Raw genomic sequence first — 18,706 nt, forward strand, 5'->3', positions numbered from 1 at the left:
TCGGTCTCTGCCCCTTCTCTCCTGTCTGTCAAACACCAGTCTCGGTGTCGCTTTTTTATGGATGACATTTCACACCACTCAGTGGACAGCAGAGAGACCTCTAGTGGTCAACACTATGAAGTGATTTTTTTCAGGAAAGAAAAAAAAAAAAAATTAATCAGAAAATGACTTCTTGTTATTTTTTGCTAGATGTACTTTTTTTTTAAAAAAAACCCAAAAATGCTATTACTATTCTACACTACTCACACTAAGTTAGGGATATTTGATTTCCAGGTGAAATTTATGAAAAACGTAAAACGTTCATGCTACAGTGATATGACAGTCGGCATTGTAAACATGCAACCGTGATTTCCTCATCTCGAACAATTTATTGAAACAAAAGCCAACAGTGGTGGTGGGTATATCCACCAAATATATCAATTTCTCAATAACTTATGTGGACTTGAGTATCAATTACAGCTGACAATGATGTCTCCTGCTGGTCACAAGTGGAGTTACTGTCTGCGGAGGCATGGCATCCCACTCTTCTTGAAGGGCGGCCCTCAGGTCATTGAGGTTCTGGGGTACAGGGTTACGGCCTGTACATGCCGACTCAGCTGACTCCATGAGTTTTCTATGGGATTCAGGTCTGGAGAAAGTGTTGACCGCTCCATTTGAGGTCCCCCAGTCTCCAGCATCCAATCCCTAATGAGGCGACCTCGATGAGCTCGAGCAGTGTCCTCCATGAAGACTAAATTAAACCTGTGTTGTTCATGCAGAGGCACAAGGACAGGATTAATGATGTTATTCCAGAAATAAGGGCTGTCACCGTACCAGTCACAAAATTAAATTCCCAAAGGGCCATTCTGTATTGACTAGACACACCTGCCCACATTGTAACACCACCACCAAAGGCTCATCTGGTGACAACAGTGGCTGATGCACAGCGCTCTCCTTGATGTCTCCAACATCATTGACGGCCATCATTTCTGTTCTGCGTTAATCGATTGATGCCCACTGGTCCATCGTCCAGCATAGATGACGCATGTGCCTGGTGGTGTGGACAGGTACCTAGCAGGTCCTCTAGCACACAGACCACTCCAATTTTGAATGGTTTGATGCGACACTTGGGTGCCTAACACCTTTCTTAAATATGCCTGGAGTTTTGTGGCATTCATCATCTTTTTCTGAAGGGCATTGTTCACAATGAAGCAGTCATCTGTGTGGGATATGGCCAAAGGACGTCCACTTCTCTGCCTTTCTGTGGCTCTTCCAGTCTCTCTGTTACAATCTGCTGATGACACTGTGACTCTAAACTCAGTGACCACATCCTTATGAGAACATCCTGCTTGGAGCCTCACAATGGTGAGGTACTGCAGATCAATTGTCAGGTGTCAACTTGGTCTCATGATGTCAAAATGTGAACAGCATGATGAGGACGACTGTTTAATAATTTTAAAGGGAAGAGGTCGTCCAAAAAAAAAATAAAAAAATCAATAACTGAAAGAATGTAAAGTTTGAATGTTAATGTTTTGTTGAAATATTTGTTTTTAATTCAGATTATATATATATAAAAAAATTATAAGGTTTGATTTTTCCACTCTTAAACACTGCAACTGCTGAAATCCTACTGTAGTACTAGCTCACATTACAGCTGCAGTAAAAGTGGGCAGAATCTGCTCTCCTGTGTGTGATGTCACCCCTCTCCAATTCTGGGTGTTTCCAAAAAGATAAGGGAAGATGAGGTTTAGGATCACAGTGCAGAGCCATTTTGTTGGTAACCGCAAAGTGATCCTAATATCTAAAGTGTCCCCAAGGACAACTGCATAGTGCTCCCCACATAGCGCTCTGCACGCCCCGTACCAGCAATGCACTGCAGCCTGCTCTGCCGCACGAACGCCCGCCATGCAATGCTCTGCCGCATGCATGCACGCATGCCCTGCTGCACGCACGCCCGCCCTGCTGCACGCACGCCCGCCCGCCTGCAGTGCTCTGCCGCACACATGACCGCCCTGCTGCATGCACGCCTGCCCGCAATGCTTTGCTGCCCGCCATGCTCTGCCGCACGCACACCCGCACGCAATAATCTGCCGCCTGCATACTACCCCACTGTATACTGCGCACCCCAGTATACCGCACTCCGCTTTATTCTGCTGTATAGTGTGCTCCTCAGTATACTGTGCTCTGCTGAGCTGAGGAGAGGAGGTTTGAGGTGAGCGCACGAGAGCGGGGGGAGCGGCGTTGTGAGTGAAGAGCGGTGTTGAGATTGAAGAGTGGCGGGGGGGAAGAGTGGCGGCGGGGGAAGAGTAACGGCGGCGGAAGATGGTAGCAGCAGCGGTCCAGTGCCGGTACTCACACATCCCGAACGGGTGACAGGGGGAAAGCGCAGCACACAGCATACACAGTGAGCTCCACAAAGAGGGCGCCGATCTCCTCCCTCTGCTGTGATCTGCACAGCCCAGGGAGTGTGTCCAGCTCGCAGCAGGGAGCTCTCCATGGGAGTCTAAAGCCCGCTTTACACGCTGCAATGTATCTTACAATGTGTCGGCGGGGTCACGTCGTAAGTGACGCACATCCGGCATCGTAAGGTACATTGCAGTGTGTGACAGCTACGTGCGATTGCGATTGAACATTAAAACGTTCATCGCATACACATCGTACCTTTCTCTAGAATTGCACATCAGATTGTTCATCGTACCTGGGGTAGCGCACATCGCAGTGTGTGACACCCCGGGAACGATGAACAGATCTTACCTACGTCCCGCGGCTCCCAGCCGGTAATGCGGAAGGAAGGAGGTGGGCGGGATGTTTACGTCCCGCTCAGCTCCGCCCCTCCGCTTCTATTGGCCGGCTGCTGCGTGACGTCGATGTGACGCCGAACGTCCCTGCCACTCCAGGAAGTGGATGTTGCCGCCCACATCGAGGTCGTATGGAAGGTAAGTACGTGTGACGGGGGGTTACTCGTATGTGCGGCACATTCAACAAATTGAACGTGCCACACATACGATGGGGGCGTTGCAAATCGCATACGATATCGTATGCGAAATTGCAACGTGTAAAGCAGGCTTAAGGGTCGAAGCCCGTCTATCAGATCCAATGACCTGGGCGCTGCCGTATAGGTCAGTGCATACTGTCTGCAAAGCTGACAAACTTATTTCCGCGAACAGCTGGTTTTTTTTTTCCTTGGCTCCACAAAATTTTTTTTTTGTTTTTTTTTTACCACATATGTGTAGTTTGCTATTTTTCGTTTTGCATATTACTAATTTTCTCTGAATAAAAAAAAAAAAAATTTCATTTTTTTTAATTTCCAAACATGTTCCCATACAGTCAAGTAAGCATAAGGTATAAAAATAATTGAGTTACAGTACCCAAAATCAAGATTTAATAAACCGGGTCATAGTGACCCAGGAGCAATACAAGTGTATAGTACATGAGAACAGAACAGCAGGGTTAAATATCACGCTTTATGGCCAATGTGAAAAATGCTAGATCTGGCATTTTAGATCTATATATTATATATATATATTTACAGTAGAATGGATCCAGCAAGTAATTCCGAAGTCCAGGTGGCAGTAAAAAAAATTACTTCATACTTTATTGAGCATCATTAAAAATAATTCAGAGCTCTTGACATGTAGTATATGCAAGATGTATGCAGAAACGGATGACGCGTTTCGGCAGTGCAATCCACCTTCCTGGCTTGGACCGTGAGGAAGGCGGATTGCACCGCCGAAACGCGTCATCCGTTTCTGCATACGTCTTGCATATACTACATGTCAAGGGCTCTGAATTATTTTTAATGATGCTCAAAGTATGAAGGAATTTTTTTACTGCCACCTGGACTTCGGAATTTTTTTGCTGGATCCATTTTACTGGTTATACTATTAATGGATGGTCTCCCAATCCGGATCCGTGCACCATCAAAGAAACCAGGAGAATTCAGTTATATCAGAGCTCCGGCAGGTGAGCTGGTCTATTTAATTTGTGGTGCCTAAATATTATATATCTATCCAAAAAATCATTGTTGGAAAAAAGTCAGCCTTTGACTGAAATGTCCTGTGGTATGGGCCATTAAAGATTTTATTTGAAAGAAAAGTGGAGTGCTGCCTTCTGATTTTTTTGTGCTGCTCTGAAAAATTGTTATATTTTACATACTAATATACACATATATATACATACATACATACACAAATATATATATATATATATATATATATATATATAAAATCACACACACACACACACACACACACTGCAGACCAAAAGTTTGGACACACCTCATGCAAAGAGTTTTCTTTAATTTTCTTGACTGAAAATTGTAGATTCACGTTGAAGGCATCAAAACTATGAATTAACACGTGGAATGTAATACTTGCAAAAGTGTGAAACTGAAAATATGTCTTCTATTCTAGGTTCTTCAAAGTAGCCACCTTTTGCTTTGATTACTGTTTTGCGCACTTGGCAGCTCCAGTCTTTGGCTACGGATCTGCCACACACAACTTCTAAAATGCACCAATAGCAAAATGAAAAAAATATATATTGATATTTATATATTAAAAGCTGTCCCCAACGACAAGCATTTCCAGGCTGCAACGGAACCCATCATTTAAATATTATATGTCATTTTTTGAGGAATCAGACAAATGTTTTCCCTGTAAGGTCACAATAACAGTGAAGACTAACAACCCCAAAATAAAGCGGGTTTATAGAAGAGCATTTCCAGCTTGTAACCTTTAAAGTCTATTCTTAGTAGGGCTGGATGAAAAATAAATGTGGGTAATTGCAGCAGGCAGTGTTTTTTCACTCGTGTTTATATAACATACATGGTAGATTAAGATCTAAAAGAGTCGAATCGTAAAACGTTATCTATCATTTTAGCAATTAAATGCTTTCTATGTAGAATTTTCTTGATTAGAGTTTGAAGGCCAAAAAAAGCGAAATTCTTCGGCTTGTATAAATAAACTGCAACTAAAATTTGTGTTTTTCTAAATTTTCCCTCTTGAGAAGGTGGAGAAATATTTCCCAGAACTACTCGAATATGCCCTGGATTAGTAAATAATTGATAGAATCGCCAGATATTTCATCACGTGATTGGTCTCGCTGAGCGTTTTTCATTGAGATTTACTTTACTGAAGGATTTTTTTTTTTTTTACAACTGGAAAACACCTGCTGGAGCTGATGAGAGAGCGGCGTCGGCGTCCATTGTCCCCGCGTATTTATATCTGATATCGGACCCGCACCTGTCGCCGCATTTCACAAGGAAAATCTATTTCTACCTTGACAAACTATCAACGAGTGTAATTTGGTGCTTAACAGTCTCCATTCTGTACGGAGGGTGTACTTGGGGGGAAAAACCCCCCAAAACAATCCATATCTTATATCTCTCTCTCTGTACAGAAACAAAGTACATCCATCAACCAAGTCTGTGGAATATTGTAATCAGAGGGTCTGACAGCTCTCCTGGCATCAGTTTCAGGTAATGTTTTATTTTTTTTTTTTTTTTAGAAAAGTAATATCTTGTGCCGTTCCTCTACTACTCCTCCTGGAAAAGTATGAAGAAATGAACGCCTGGTTGTTACCATCCCCCCTGTAAATTGGTGGCGCCCCTGCACAGTGCAACACTGTCTAATTCTCCTATTGACAAAGGGAAGAGTCAACAAGTTAAGGTTTTTCTTTCTTTTTTACTAGGAGGAGTAACAGAGGAACAACACTTTGCAGATGTCTTAGAAAAAAACACTCCAGCATTACCTTATGTAAATACAGATAATAACTAATACAGGCATGATAGCAGAGCCAGCGGGTTATGTATGAAGAAGCACCGTACATCAGGGCAGGTTTATTAATTACAGGAAAAATTATTTTTAACTCACAAATGCTGAAGACTTGGCAAATTATGGTCTACAATCAGAAAACAAAAAAAAATTAAATTGTTGTGTGTATATCTCTCTCATATATATATATATATTATATATGTATACACACACACACACACACACACACACACACACACACACTACAGACCAAAAGTTTGCACACCTTCTCATTCAAAGACTTTTCTTTAAGAAGGAGAGTGATGTGGTGCTACGCCAGATGACCTGGCCTCCGCAGTCACCAGACCTGAACCCAATCGAGATGGTTTGAGGTGAGCTGGACCGCAGAGTGAAGGCAAAAGGGCCAACAAGTGCTAAGCATCTCTGGGAACTCCTTCAAGACTGTTGGAAAACCATTTCCGGTGACTACCTCTTGAAGCTCATCAAGAGAATGCCAAGAGTGTGCAAAGCAGTAATCAAAGCAAACGTGGCTACTTTGAAGAACCTAGAATATAAGACATATTTTCAGTTGTTTCACACTTTTTTGTTAAGTATTTCACTCCACATGTGTTCATTCATGGTTTTGATGCCTTCAATGTGAATCTACAATTTTTAGAGTCATGAAAACAAAGAAAACTCTTTGAATGAGGTGTGTTACATATACACACAAACACACACACACACACATATACACACACACACATACATACATATACACACACACACATACATACATATAGAGACTACTGTAAAATTGTCAGTTTTTCACATTTTTCTCTTTATATTTTTGAGTGAAATGTAATTTTTTTTATTCTATAAACTACTGACGTCTCAAAATTTCCAATAAATTTTGTATTTTCTGAAAATGAGAAATGGTCAAAACAATGCATTGCTTTCAGACCTCAAATAATGCAAAGAAAAAAAGTTCATAATCATTTAGAAAACAACAATACTAATAATATTTTACCTCAGGAAGAGTTCAGAAATCAATATTTTGTGGAATAAACCTTTCATGCGTCTTAGCATGCTTTCCACCAGTCTTTCACACTGCTTTTGGGTGACCTTATGCCACTCCTGGCGCAAAAATGTAAGCAGTTCTTCTTTGTTTGATGGCTTGTGACTATCCATCTTCCTCTTGATTACATTCCAAAGGTTTTCAATGGGGTTCAGGTCTGGAGATTGGGCTGGCCATGACAGGGTTTTGATGTGGTGGTCCTTCATCCACACATTGATTGACCTAGCTGTGTGGCATGGTGCATTGTCCTGCTGGAATAAAACAGTCCTCAGAGTTGGGGAACATTGCTTGTTTCTGCTCAGGCAATTGTTTTTTTTTAGGATAACCTTGTATGTGGATTGATTCATATGTCCTTTGCAAAGTTTAATCTGCTCAATTCCAGCCTTGCTAAAGCATCCCCAGATCATCACCGATCCTCCACCAAATTTCACGTTGTGTGCATGACACTGTGGCTTGTATGCCTCTCCAGGTCTCAGTCTAACCATTAAGATGACCAGGCATTGGGCCAAGCTGAAAATTAGAGACATCAGAGAAGATTACCTTACCCCAGTCCTCTATGGTCCAATTGGGAATCAAGCCACATACAAGATTATCCTGGAAAAAACAGTTGTTCCTTCTGCTCAGGCAATGGTCCCCAACTCTGATGACTTAAAGGGAATCTGTCAGCAGGTTTTTGCTCTGTAAGCTGAGGATAGAATGATGCAGGAGTTAAAAAAAAAAAAAGCAACAATGCCTCTCTTATCTGTGTGTGAGTTATTGTTTACTTAAACTAAAGGGTTTGTTACCCTGTGATTAACATTGCAAGACTAGAAACTCACATGAAGAGAAATCCGGCACGCCCCTTGCTGTGACTGACACCATACAATCTCTATTGAGAGCCTGGTGTGGATGGTATAGCTGCCTGGGCTCAGCTACATGCTTAATATTCAATTCTTTGATTATGTGAGAATGGCTGCAGGCAGTAATCTATGTGATACACTGTTGGATTCAGGGTCTCTTTGCCAAGATTATGCTGCTATCAGATGAGGTAGCAAAAACCTGCTGACATATTCTCTTTAAATGTGCTGTGACATTATCTAATCCCCCTATTGACAAAGGGGAAAGTTGTTTTTTAACCAGGAGGCGTAACAGACGACATAATGCAGACATCTGGTTATTGGTTTGTCATAAAAATGGAAACTTTATAAGTAGAAAAATTAAAGGGATCCGGTCACCAGTTTTTTTTACCTTATAAGCTGCGGCCACCACCACCGGGCTCTTATATACAACAATCTAACATGCTGTATATAAGAGCCCAGGCCGCTGTGTACAACATAAAAAACACTTTATAATACTCACCTAAACCGGTCGCTGCAGTGGATGTGGCTCAGATGGGAGTCTTCGTCCTCCGGTGCCGTCGCCGCCTCATTCGTCCATCTTCGTCCTCCTTCTGAAGCGGTCCCGCGCATGCGCACTACAATACTTAGCTCAGGGCAGATCAAAGTGCGCCTGTGCAGGACCCGAATGCCAGCGAGCATGTATGACGTCAGACGCATCATGCACCACAGCTTCAGAAGGACGACAGAGGTGGCGACAAAGATGCCCGAAAGAGGCGGCGCCAGCACCGGAGGACGAAGACGCCCATCTGAGACACATCCACCGCAGCGACCGGTTTAGGTGAGTATTATAAAGTGTTTTTTATGTTGTACACAGCAGCCTGGGCTCTTATTATACAGCATTCTAACATACTGTATATAAGAGCCCAGTGGTGGTGGCCGCAGCTTATAGGGCAAAAAACTGGTGACAGGTTCCCTTTAAAGAAAGAGAAAAGGAAAACTTGTAAAATTACTAACCCACCGCTTTATTACTGAGAACTTTTCCATTTTTGCATTTGAGCAGCCCTTAGGATGTGCGGGAGAAGATTAGATTTCAGACGAGTTTTTGCCTTGTGTATAAATATAATAGACGATTCTCTATTTGTATTCTGCTGATAGGAGACTCCTAATTAATCATCTCTTAGGGGTACTTTGCACGTTGCGACATCGCTACTGCGATCTTGTCAGGTCAAATCGAAAGTGACGCACATCCGGCGCCGGTAACGACGTCGCAACGTGTAAAGCCTAGAAGCACCGATAAACGATCGCAAAAGCGTCGTAAATCGGTGATCTGTGTAGTGTCGGTCATTTCCATAATTTCGCTGCAGCGACAGGTACGATGTTGTTCCTCGTTCCTGCGGCAGCGCACATTGCTGTGTATGAAGCCGCATGAACGAGGAACATCTCCTTACCTGCGTCCACCAGCTATGTGGAAGGAAGGAGGTGGGCGGGATGTTTACGTCCCGCTCATCTCCACCCCTCCGCTTCTATTGGCCGCCTGCCGTGTGACATCGCTGTGACGCCGCACGACCCGTCCCCTTAGGAAGGAGGTGAGTCGCCAGCCAGAGCGACGTCGCAGGTCAGGTAAGTGCATGTGAAGCTGCCGTAGCGATAATGTTCACTACGGCAGCTATCACAAGAGATCGCATCTGCAACGGGGGCGGAGACAATCGCGCTCGGCATCGCTACAATCGGCTAGCGATGTCGCAACGTGCAAAGTACCCCTTAGTCTCCTCTAGGATCTTAAGATATACCGGATTATCAGAAACTGAATTACAGAAATATGGTTTAAATCTTTAGCTAAGTCACGATGATGAATGACTGGATAACTCTCCGGCCTTAGAGGACAAATATCTTACATTTCTGGGGACTTTATAACCTCGGGTTTGATATCTGGATCGTGAAGTAGGACAGTCGCCTCCTGATGTTCAGTGGATGTCTTGTATGTAACTCACAGGAGGGAGATGACGTGAAGAAACTATTTATTGCACTCAACATTTTTGTGTTCTCCAATCGGAAATGAGGTTGTCACCTCGATAAACTCGATAACAGCATTGCCGAGATTTCAGTAGTATATTATCCACGCATTTCGGATGTCACAGCATCATTAATCATGATCAAGAAGGCTGTGACACCCGAAACCCGTGGATTTCTTTTGAATCCTAGGACATGTCCCGGCTGGAGCGTCTCTGTGCTTCAAACTGTCTCCTGGTGATACAGAAAGTGGGCTTTACTGTATTCTTTTATATACAACGCACCGATCATGGCAACCAATTCTGAACCATTTACAATAGCTCTGCAAAGAGTGACCAAATGTGAACCTGCTGAGAGGCTGGAAACAAAATAGTAATAGAAACAAATAAATAAACCCAAAACATGTTTTATTCAGATCGGCATCCACCATTCCATGATGTGAACAGTTTAACATGCTGAAACTGGGAAAAATCTCCAACCTGTCAGGATTAGTGATCAGTGAAGCATTACCACACTAGGGTGCACGGTATTCGTAACGAGCTGTTGGATGCTCCGATGGCTGCAACTTGAACACCCGAGTATATTGGAGGACAATGGAGAACTCAAGCATTTATACAGAAGATCTCCAGGAAAAATGCTTGCGTTCCCAATTGACTTCAATTATACTTGGATACTCGAATTGCGCCCGTCCGAGCATCCAACTGCTCATTAAGAGTACAGAGCTCCCGAACACGGTAGTGCCTGCTCATCATTAGTTACGAGTACCGAGCACCCGAGCATAGTAGTGCTGCCTCATCACTAGTTACGAGTACCGAGCACCCGAGCATGGTAGTGCTCACTCATCACTAGTTATGAGTACCGAACAACCAAGCATGGTAGTGCTCGCTCATCATTAGTTACAAGTAGAGAGCACCCGAGCATGGTAGGGCCCACTCATCACTAGTTACGAGTAGAGAGCACCCGAGCATGGTAGTGCTCACTCATCACTAGTTACACGTACCAAACACCAGAGCATGGTAGTGCCCACTCATCACTAGCCAAGATGATTTTACTTGTGAATTGAGTTGAGAACTGTAATAATAAAAATCACAGACTTGTAGAAATCGAGTTTGGAAGCCACATGCAATTTAGCCTGGAAGTCAATTAGGGGCTGGCAATGGAATACATTGACACGCCCAAATGCCCTTTCAGGCTAATTTGCATGTGGCTTTACTGCTTGATGTCTCAGATTGCTGTAAGGCAGGTGTGATTACTATTGTTATACAGACATACCTCTAGGTTCAATAGTAAAATCAAGAGGTTCCATTTAAACCGTGGTCAAAGGCGTTGTACAATCTTGTTATATGGGTAAAATGCAAAGTGCATGTTCTCCTTAAGAACGTAGGGATTTTTAATGGTAAAGTCTACTTCTTGTTGCCTAGGTTATCGGCCATTGTGTAAACACTTTCCTGGGCAAGGAGCATGCACTTGCAAGCTTTGTTTTATAGCTTGAAAGCTCGTTTAGAAGCAGGCTGGATGACTGGATCTGCCTAGCGTTAGTGCCCCGGCTTCCAAGGCAGAAACGGTTAATCATCAGGAGCGCACAGCTCACTGGCAAGCAGGAAACAGAGACAGAAGAAGAAAGGAGTACAACACTTGACACTGCGATTTCTATGTGATATACTCAACATCATGCAAGTGGATGACCAATCGCTGCAATTCCAGAAATAGCCACCGGGACTGCTGTGTTGACAACTGCTGTAGAACTAAAAGCTTTGCAGAGTTCTTCCTACTAATTAAGGGGTTTCCGGAGGTCAGACCACACATCACACAATGATGATCCTAAAATATTTTTACAAACTAAAATACGAAAGGGGTGTAACCACTGCATCCCACCCTGTATAAAATAGCTGTCACGGCTTTTATCCCCATGTCTTGTGCATACTGTATCGGTAAATGCCTCTCATTCTCTTCATAAGTGATTTCTACTATAATACCCTATAAAATCAATCTCCGCCGTGATGACAATGAAGAGCGCAGAGGAGCACTGACATTGTCTGTACCAAGCGAGTGAAGGGAAACCTAAGAGCCGACTACAGGAGCGAGAACAAAGCAAGAATTTCTCTTGATGGATTAGCGAATGTCTATGAAAATACCGGCACATTGCTGAACGCTGCAGCTGATTTGGACTCTGCTATTACCGGACTTGGCGTTCAGCACTTTCCTAGAGCTATGAACTCCCTAAATCGCCTCTAAATATAGATAAATTTATCAAAGGCTGAATTGGAAACTTCAAAAACATTTTAAATAGACACCACGAGACGCGTTTGTAGTTTAAAGGTCATATTTATTAGGAGATTAAGAGGTGTATTATACCGGGGCTATAAATACAGCGCAGCTGACTTCGCTCGCAGTCAGACTTACGGACGGCCAATAACAATTCATTTTGTGGATACCCTGGTTCGTTTGTTCCAAGAAAAGTTTGCTCCATATGACTTGGATTTTGGCTTTGGAATCCTCTTCTCGTCAAGCTCGTAACTCCATCCTATAAAAATTACATAGAACGCAGCCTTGATTAGACGTAAACACGGGGAACAGAAACTAAACATAGAAAATTACCGGCAAGTGACATTTTTTAATTCTCACGTGGCTGTGCAGCGGCATCAAGCATCAAAGGGAAGATTTATATACAGGACGTCAGCGTGAGAGGCGAGCAGGGACGGGGGGAAAATGGCTTTATTGTGCTTTTTATATGGCCCAATCTTCTGGATAAAGTGCATGTAGGACGATGGGGTACAGGAAAATGTAACGGAGGTATCAAAATTTACTAAAACTTTGCACTTCAATTCATCGATAGGTTTAAGTTCTCGGTAAACTGCAGTATTCTTTTGTACAATCTATTGCTACCACTTCTCGGTTTGCCACCACTTTCACCCCAATACAGTGTAGGAAACTATTCTGGCAGGAGAAATGTATTTAGCTCACAGAGGATTGTCCATCAGTGGGATTGGTGGGTGCTGCTGGGGTAATAGAAGCAGGGAACCTCCTGAAAACCCCGGCTGGCCATCTTTATACCCCAGCGAAGCTCTGCCACTGCCTAAATTCACAATATGTAGGTACTGATAACTGTGATTGGAGGAAACATTAAAAAAATGAAAGAAAAATAGGATTTAAATAAATAAATTTTATATTTAACATGGAAAAAAAATGATGTTTGGTACGGCTGCATCCGTGGACTTTTGTTTCTTAATTCCACTTCACCTCAAATTTTTTTTTAAAACATTATATGGTAAATTCAATAATGGAAGTTAAAACTACAACTTGACCCATGAAAAACAAGCGGTGTAGACAGAAATACATGGCTGCTAGAAGAGTGGCCGAAGAATATGGAAGACGGCTGGAGAAAAGAAGGGAGGTTTGTCAAGTTTGGAAGCCAATCTTCATCTATTAGCGAATGGCATATTACCAAAGGGGGATTCAGGGGTCACAATTCTCATCTTTTGGTCAAGACCGAAAGGAGCACCAAAGAGTCTCCACATCTGGAGGACCTGACCTGCATCACACACAGATATGTATGGGAAAGGTGTAATGATAACCATTGATGAGTGAGCACTACCAAGTTTGGTGGATCGGTACTCGTAACAAGCAGTCGGACGGGTACGATTCGAGTATCCGAGTATAATGGAAGTCACTTGGGAACTTAAACATTTTTCTAGAAAAGGTCCTGATAAAATGCTCGAGTTCCACATCGACTTTCATTATACTTGGTACAAGAGTGGCGCCTATCTGAACATCCAATTGCTCGTTACAAGTACTGAACCACTGAGCATGGTAGTGCCCGCTCATCACTAGTTATGATTACTGAGCTCCCAAGCATGGTAGTGCTCACTCATCACTAGTTACGAGCACCGAGCACCCAATCATGTTAGTGCCCGCTCATCACTAGTTACGAGTACAGAGCACCCGAGCATGGGTAGTGCCCGCTCATCACTAGTTACGAGTACCAGGCACCCGAGCATGGTAGTGCTCACTCATCTCTAGTTACGAGTACAGAGCACCCGAGCATGGGTAGTGCCCGCTCATCACTAGTTACGAGTACCAGGCACCCGAGCATGGTAGTGCTCACTTATCTCTAGTTACGAGTACCGAATACCCGAGCATGGTAGTGCTCGCTCATTGCTAGTTAAAACATATAGACACCGTCGGGGAGAATTTTTTTTTTTCTTAACCACTGAATGACTAAAAAATTTTTTTTTTCATTTTGGTGCTTTTGTCTCCCTCCCTTCTTTGTTCCAAGAACCATAGCTTTTTTTTCCCCCATTGAGAACTGTATCAGGGTTTATATTTTTTTCCTGGACGAGTTGTAGTGTATTCATTTTACCATAAAATGTACTGAACAAACAAAACAAAAAAAATCCCAAGTGTGGTAAAGCTATGAAAAAAAGGCTACCAATGTAATTTTTAGTGTTTATTGTGCAGCAAAACCCAGCATTACAATTCTCCAGGTGAGTACGATTACTGCCACACCACAAGTTTTTTTTTTTTAAAAAGTTAATAGTGACGAAAAAATTGCTTCTGTTACCACTTCCTGAAACCGATAACTTTTTATTTTTCTGTTCATGGAGCTGTGTAAAAGGTAATATTTTATGCCCTCAACTGACATTTTATTTTCCTTTTTTTGGAAAAGGGGGGGGGGGGGTGGGGTAGGAAGCTGGGGGAGAAGCAATTAAGACTTTTTTTTTCCCGTTCAGCAGCGGTCAACATACAGTTTAATAATTTTATATTTTGATAGATCAGACCTTTTGGATGCATTGACACCAACATTTTTTTTTTTTTTTTTACAATTAAGAGGGAAAGAGTGGGGTGACTTAATTAAACCTTTAGATTATATAAAATTTTCTCCGACACTTTGATACAATGTACAGTAGTCTGTGTGCAGCTTGTATAACCGTGTAAATTTGGTGTTCTCTAAATAACACACAGCTAGGGTTCCAAAAATGGAAAACCAACACTGCACATCACCAAAAGAACTCCAGACCCACAGTGAAGAATGGTGGAGGAAGCATTTAGCTTTGGGGCTGGCACTGTGGCTTTAGTCAACATGGAAGGAATTATAAACAATTCCAAATATCCGTAGATTTCTCAACAAAACCTTCAGCCCACTGCTAAAAAACTTAATAGGAATTTCACATTTCAGCCCAACAACGACTAAGCATACCTCCAAATCAAAAAAAGAATGGCTTTGCCAGAAGAAGGTGGAAGTTTTTACACTCCACTTCAGAGACTCAGACAGCTACTGTGAGGGCAACCAATCACAGAATCTGGCAATCTTGACTGCGACAATCACAGATGCTGTCAAAGGGTGGGTAGGGAAAGCAGTGAATATTCATGAGCGGACCCGGAAGCAGTGTGAGAGCTGCGTGGAGTCTCCCTATTTTGCTTTAATTTTTTTTTCATCTGGGTGGTTGACCCACAACAGTAAAATGGACTTCCCTGAGAACTTTACAGCTCAGGTTTGCTCATCACTACTTGTAACACAAGTGAGTGTGCAATTTGGCCATTTTCACTTAGGGGTGCACTCACTTTTTTGCCAGTGGTGTAAACATTGTTCTACAAGCTGCACACTGACTACTGTACATTGTATCAGATCCTCAGTGTTGTCCCATGAAAATATATAATAAAATAGTTAAAAAAAAAAAAAAAAAAAGTGAGGGGTGCACTAACTTTTGTAATATACTGGGATATATATATATATTACACGCGCACATAAATATGTTACACACACAAATATAGATTTAAATACATCTAATATATAAAGCTCCGTGTGTGTGCGTGCCTGTCTATGCGCGTGCCTGTCTATGCGCGTGCCTGTCTATGCGCGTGCCTGTCTATGCGCGTGCCTGTCTATGCGCGTGCCTGTCTATGCGCGTGCCTGTCTATGCGCGTGCCTGTCTATGCGCGTGCCTGTCTATGCGCGCGTGTGTGTGTGTGTGTGTGTGTGTGTGTGTGTGTGTCTCTGCTAAAGGAATTTGCACAGTCACATTTACAATCACAAAATTTTGCACAACCATCACGACGAGGGAGGAACTTGCTCTGGCAGCGAAAGTTCCTCCCTCGTTGCCATGGTTACCCGATACACATTTTGTACCGGCGATCTACAAGATCCATGAGGCCGGCGAATGAACGGAAGGTAAGGGGAGCATAATATGTGTACCTTCTTTTCCATCGCCGGCCTCCTGGAACTTGCAGTTCACCGCTCCAGGCTGTGTATCGGTAACCATCGCGAAGAGGGAGGAACTTCCGCTGTTAGCCGCTACTGAAAGGCAGTACGCTGACCATTCAGAGGCAAGCGACTCCTGCCTTTGACGTCAGCGCTCTGGCAGCGGATGTTCCTCCCTCGTCGAAATGGTTACCCGATACACATCCTGTACCGGCGAACTGCAAGATCCAGGAGGCCGGCGATGGAACAGAAGGTAAGGTGATAATAATATGTGTGTGTTTGTATGTGTTTGTACGTGTGTGGAATGGCACAATAGGGGACCAGGATGGGACATTTAACAAGTTGTGGAACGAATTGTCTGAGCTTGCATTATTTCCTATGGGAAATCTTGCTTTGCTGAACGAGTAACTTGGATAACAAGCACACTCCCAGAACGGATTGTTCTCATTAACCAAGGTTCCACTGTATACAATTTTTTTTTCCTACATTTTTATATTTTCCTCAGGGAACTTGGACCTGCGATCACTTGATTTCTTATAGTATATACATTACTATATACGGCAATATCTCAGTACAATAGTATTGCAGTTTAGAAAAGGAATTAAAAAGAATTTGTGGTTCTCACATGAAGCTCAGTGGATGGCTGAACTCCACAGGAGGACCAAGATAGCAGTTATGGGAGACATTGTAAACCACTGGTTCCACATAATCGTGTTGCTGGGGGACGACACAATGGTATCAATTGAGTGATGCTGTCACAGATGGAAAGCTGCATTTAACTGGTTAAACTACAGTGATCAGAGCTAACTTGGCCCCATTAGTTACCAGTAGATGGTAGCTTTACACCCGACTTCTGCTGGAAGTGGTAACAGCTGATCATTGGTGGTGCCATGTGTAGGATCTCCATCGATCTTATAAAAGTAACAGACATTCTTTTTGGACTCAAAATTATTTTTTCAATTGGTGTTCACAAATAATTAGGCTTTTACAGCTGTTTCCCTGCACTTTGCTGGCTGCAGAATGAGTTAACCGAGTGTCCATCAGTGAACTCCTTCAGACCAATTCAGAACCATTTTTACTTTTCTCAATTCCTATCAGCTGATTTATGGCCACATGAAGGTTGAGCTGAACTCTAAAGTGGTCATTAATCAGCCGAGTGAGATTCAGAAGAACACCGGTAAGGCTATGTTCACAGATCAGTTTTTTGGCATCCGGCACAATCCGGCGTTTGCCTGATGCAACGGATCCGGCACAGAATATGCAAAAACGGATGCGCCGGATCCTTTTTATTTACGGATCCGGTACACCGGATCAGTCAAAAACACGGATCCGGCACACCTGTTTTTGTATCAGTTTCATCCTTTTTTTTTTTTTGCTGGATCCGTTTCTTCTACAATAAATTGGATCCGGCATCCATAGGCTTCCTTTGTAAATCACAGGCGCGATACATTTCTTTTCAGAGACAAAAAAAGTTCAATGAAACGTTCCATCCGGCCGCCGTATTGAGCAATTACGCCGGATCCGGCAAAAGCCGGATTCAACGCAAGGCCATCAGGCACAATCCGGCGCTAATACAAAATCAATGGGGATAAAACGGATCCGGCGCCGGATCCGTTTTATCTGTTTTTTCCCGAATTGTGCCTGATGAAAAACAACTAGTGTGTGAACGTAGCCTAAGGCTGGTTTCACACATCGGTTTTTCGCAATCAGGCAAGATCCGGCAAAAAAACTGATGTGATGGATCTGGCGAAAAAACGAATCAGTTCCTTCAGTTTTTGATAGATCCGGTGTGATACTGAGCATGCTAAATTAAAAAAAACGGATCCGGAGGCCGGATCCGTTTTTTGACGCATTACGCCGGATCCGGCATCTATAGGCTTCCATTATAAAACACGCCGTATGGCGCAATCAGTTTTTTTTGCCGGGGACACAAAAAAGTTCACTTCAACGTCTCATCCGGCCGACGGACAAGTAAATTTTGATGCATCAGGCAAAAAACGGATGAAACGCAAAGCCATCAGGCACAATCCGGCGCAAATGAAAGTCTATGGGGGAAAAATGGATCCGTCAACAGACACCGGATCCGTTTTTTCATGTTTTTCCCGGATTGTGCCTGATGGCAAAAAACTGATGTGTGAAAGCCGCTTAAGAGTATTAACTCTGCAGCCTGCAATTTTCATGGAAACAAAACACACGTAAAAGCAAAAGAATGCAGTATCTTTTAAGGACAACTGCAAAAATTATTTTTAGACCCAAATACAGGCATTTAAATAAAAGAAAAAAAAAATAAAGTCATCTATAGTCTTTGAAGACCTTTCACTCCTCCAATAGCTGCTGCTCCACAGATCCCAGCAGTTTTTCCTTTTTTTCTTCTGTGCTCCTCTTTTATAAAGTCATGTTCCCTGAAAATAATGCAAATTTTCCCTTCAACCAATAGGGTGTAAATCACAGACTTAATTGGCCGGCATCAGAGGAAAATAAGCCAATGCCCACAAAGAAGTCCTGTGCTATACGCCCATTGGTTGAGAAAATTTGTATCTTTATTTCCGGGGGACATAACTTTAGAACAGAGGGGCACAGAAGACAAAGAAAAACAGTTTCAGAATCAGTGGAGTGGCGGTAATTACAGGAGGTACTCCATTTGAAGAAAGAAAAAAAATTTTCAGTGAAAAGTCCCTTTTAATTTACCTGTGGTCACACTTTAGTGAAATTAAATGCATACTATGAATTTTCTCCAAAGACTACAGCTGAGTGGTGAAGGTCCTAACATGAGGGGACACTTTGCATTTTGCTTATTGTCAAACAGTTTATCTAAAAAGTAGGGATGGTCTATAATGGGGAATCCTCATAAGGTATAAAACAGCACACACAATTT

General features: G+C 42.8%; 1 protein-coding gene across 1 annotated transcript in view; it reads right to left on the reverse strand.

The window, feature by feature from the left end:
• Window positions 1–11,937: 11,937 nt before the first annotated feature.
• NDUFS4 (NADH:ubiquinone oxidoreductase subunit S4) overlaps window positions 11,938–18,706 on the reverse strand; it is a 185,831-nt gene continuing 179,062 nt past the window's right edge. Inside the window, exon 5 of the mRNA XM_075326610.1 lies at window positions 11,938–12,156. Within this exon, the coding sequence (XP_075182725.1) occupies window positions 12,053–12,156 (104 nt within the window). The 3' untranslated portion in view covers window positions 11,938–12,052. The remainder of the gene's footprint in view (window positions 12,157–18,706) is intronic.

This window comes from Anomaloglossus baeobatrachus, chromosome 1 (genome assembly GCF_048569485.1).
Source record: "Anomaloglossus baeobatrachus isolate aAnoBae1 chromosome 1, aAnoBae1.hap1, whole genome shotgun sequence".
Taxonomy (NCBI): domain Eukaryota; kingdom Metazoa; phylum Chordata; class Amphibia; order Anura; family Aromobatidae; genus Anomaloglossus; species Anomaloglossus baeobatrachus.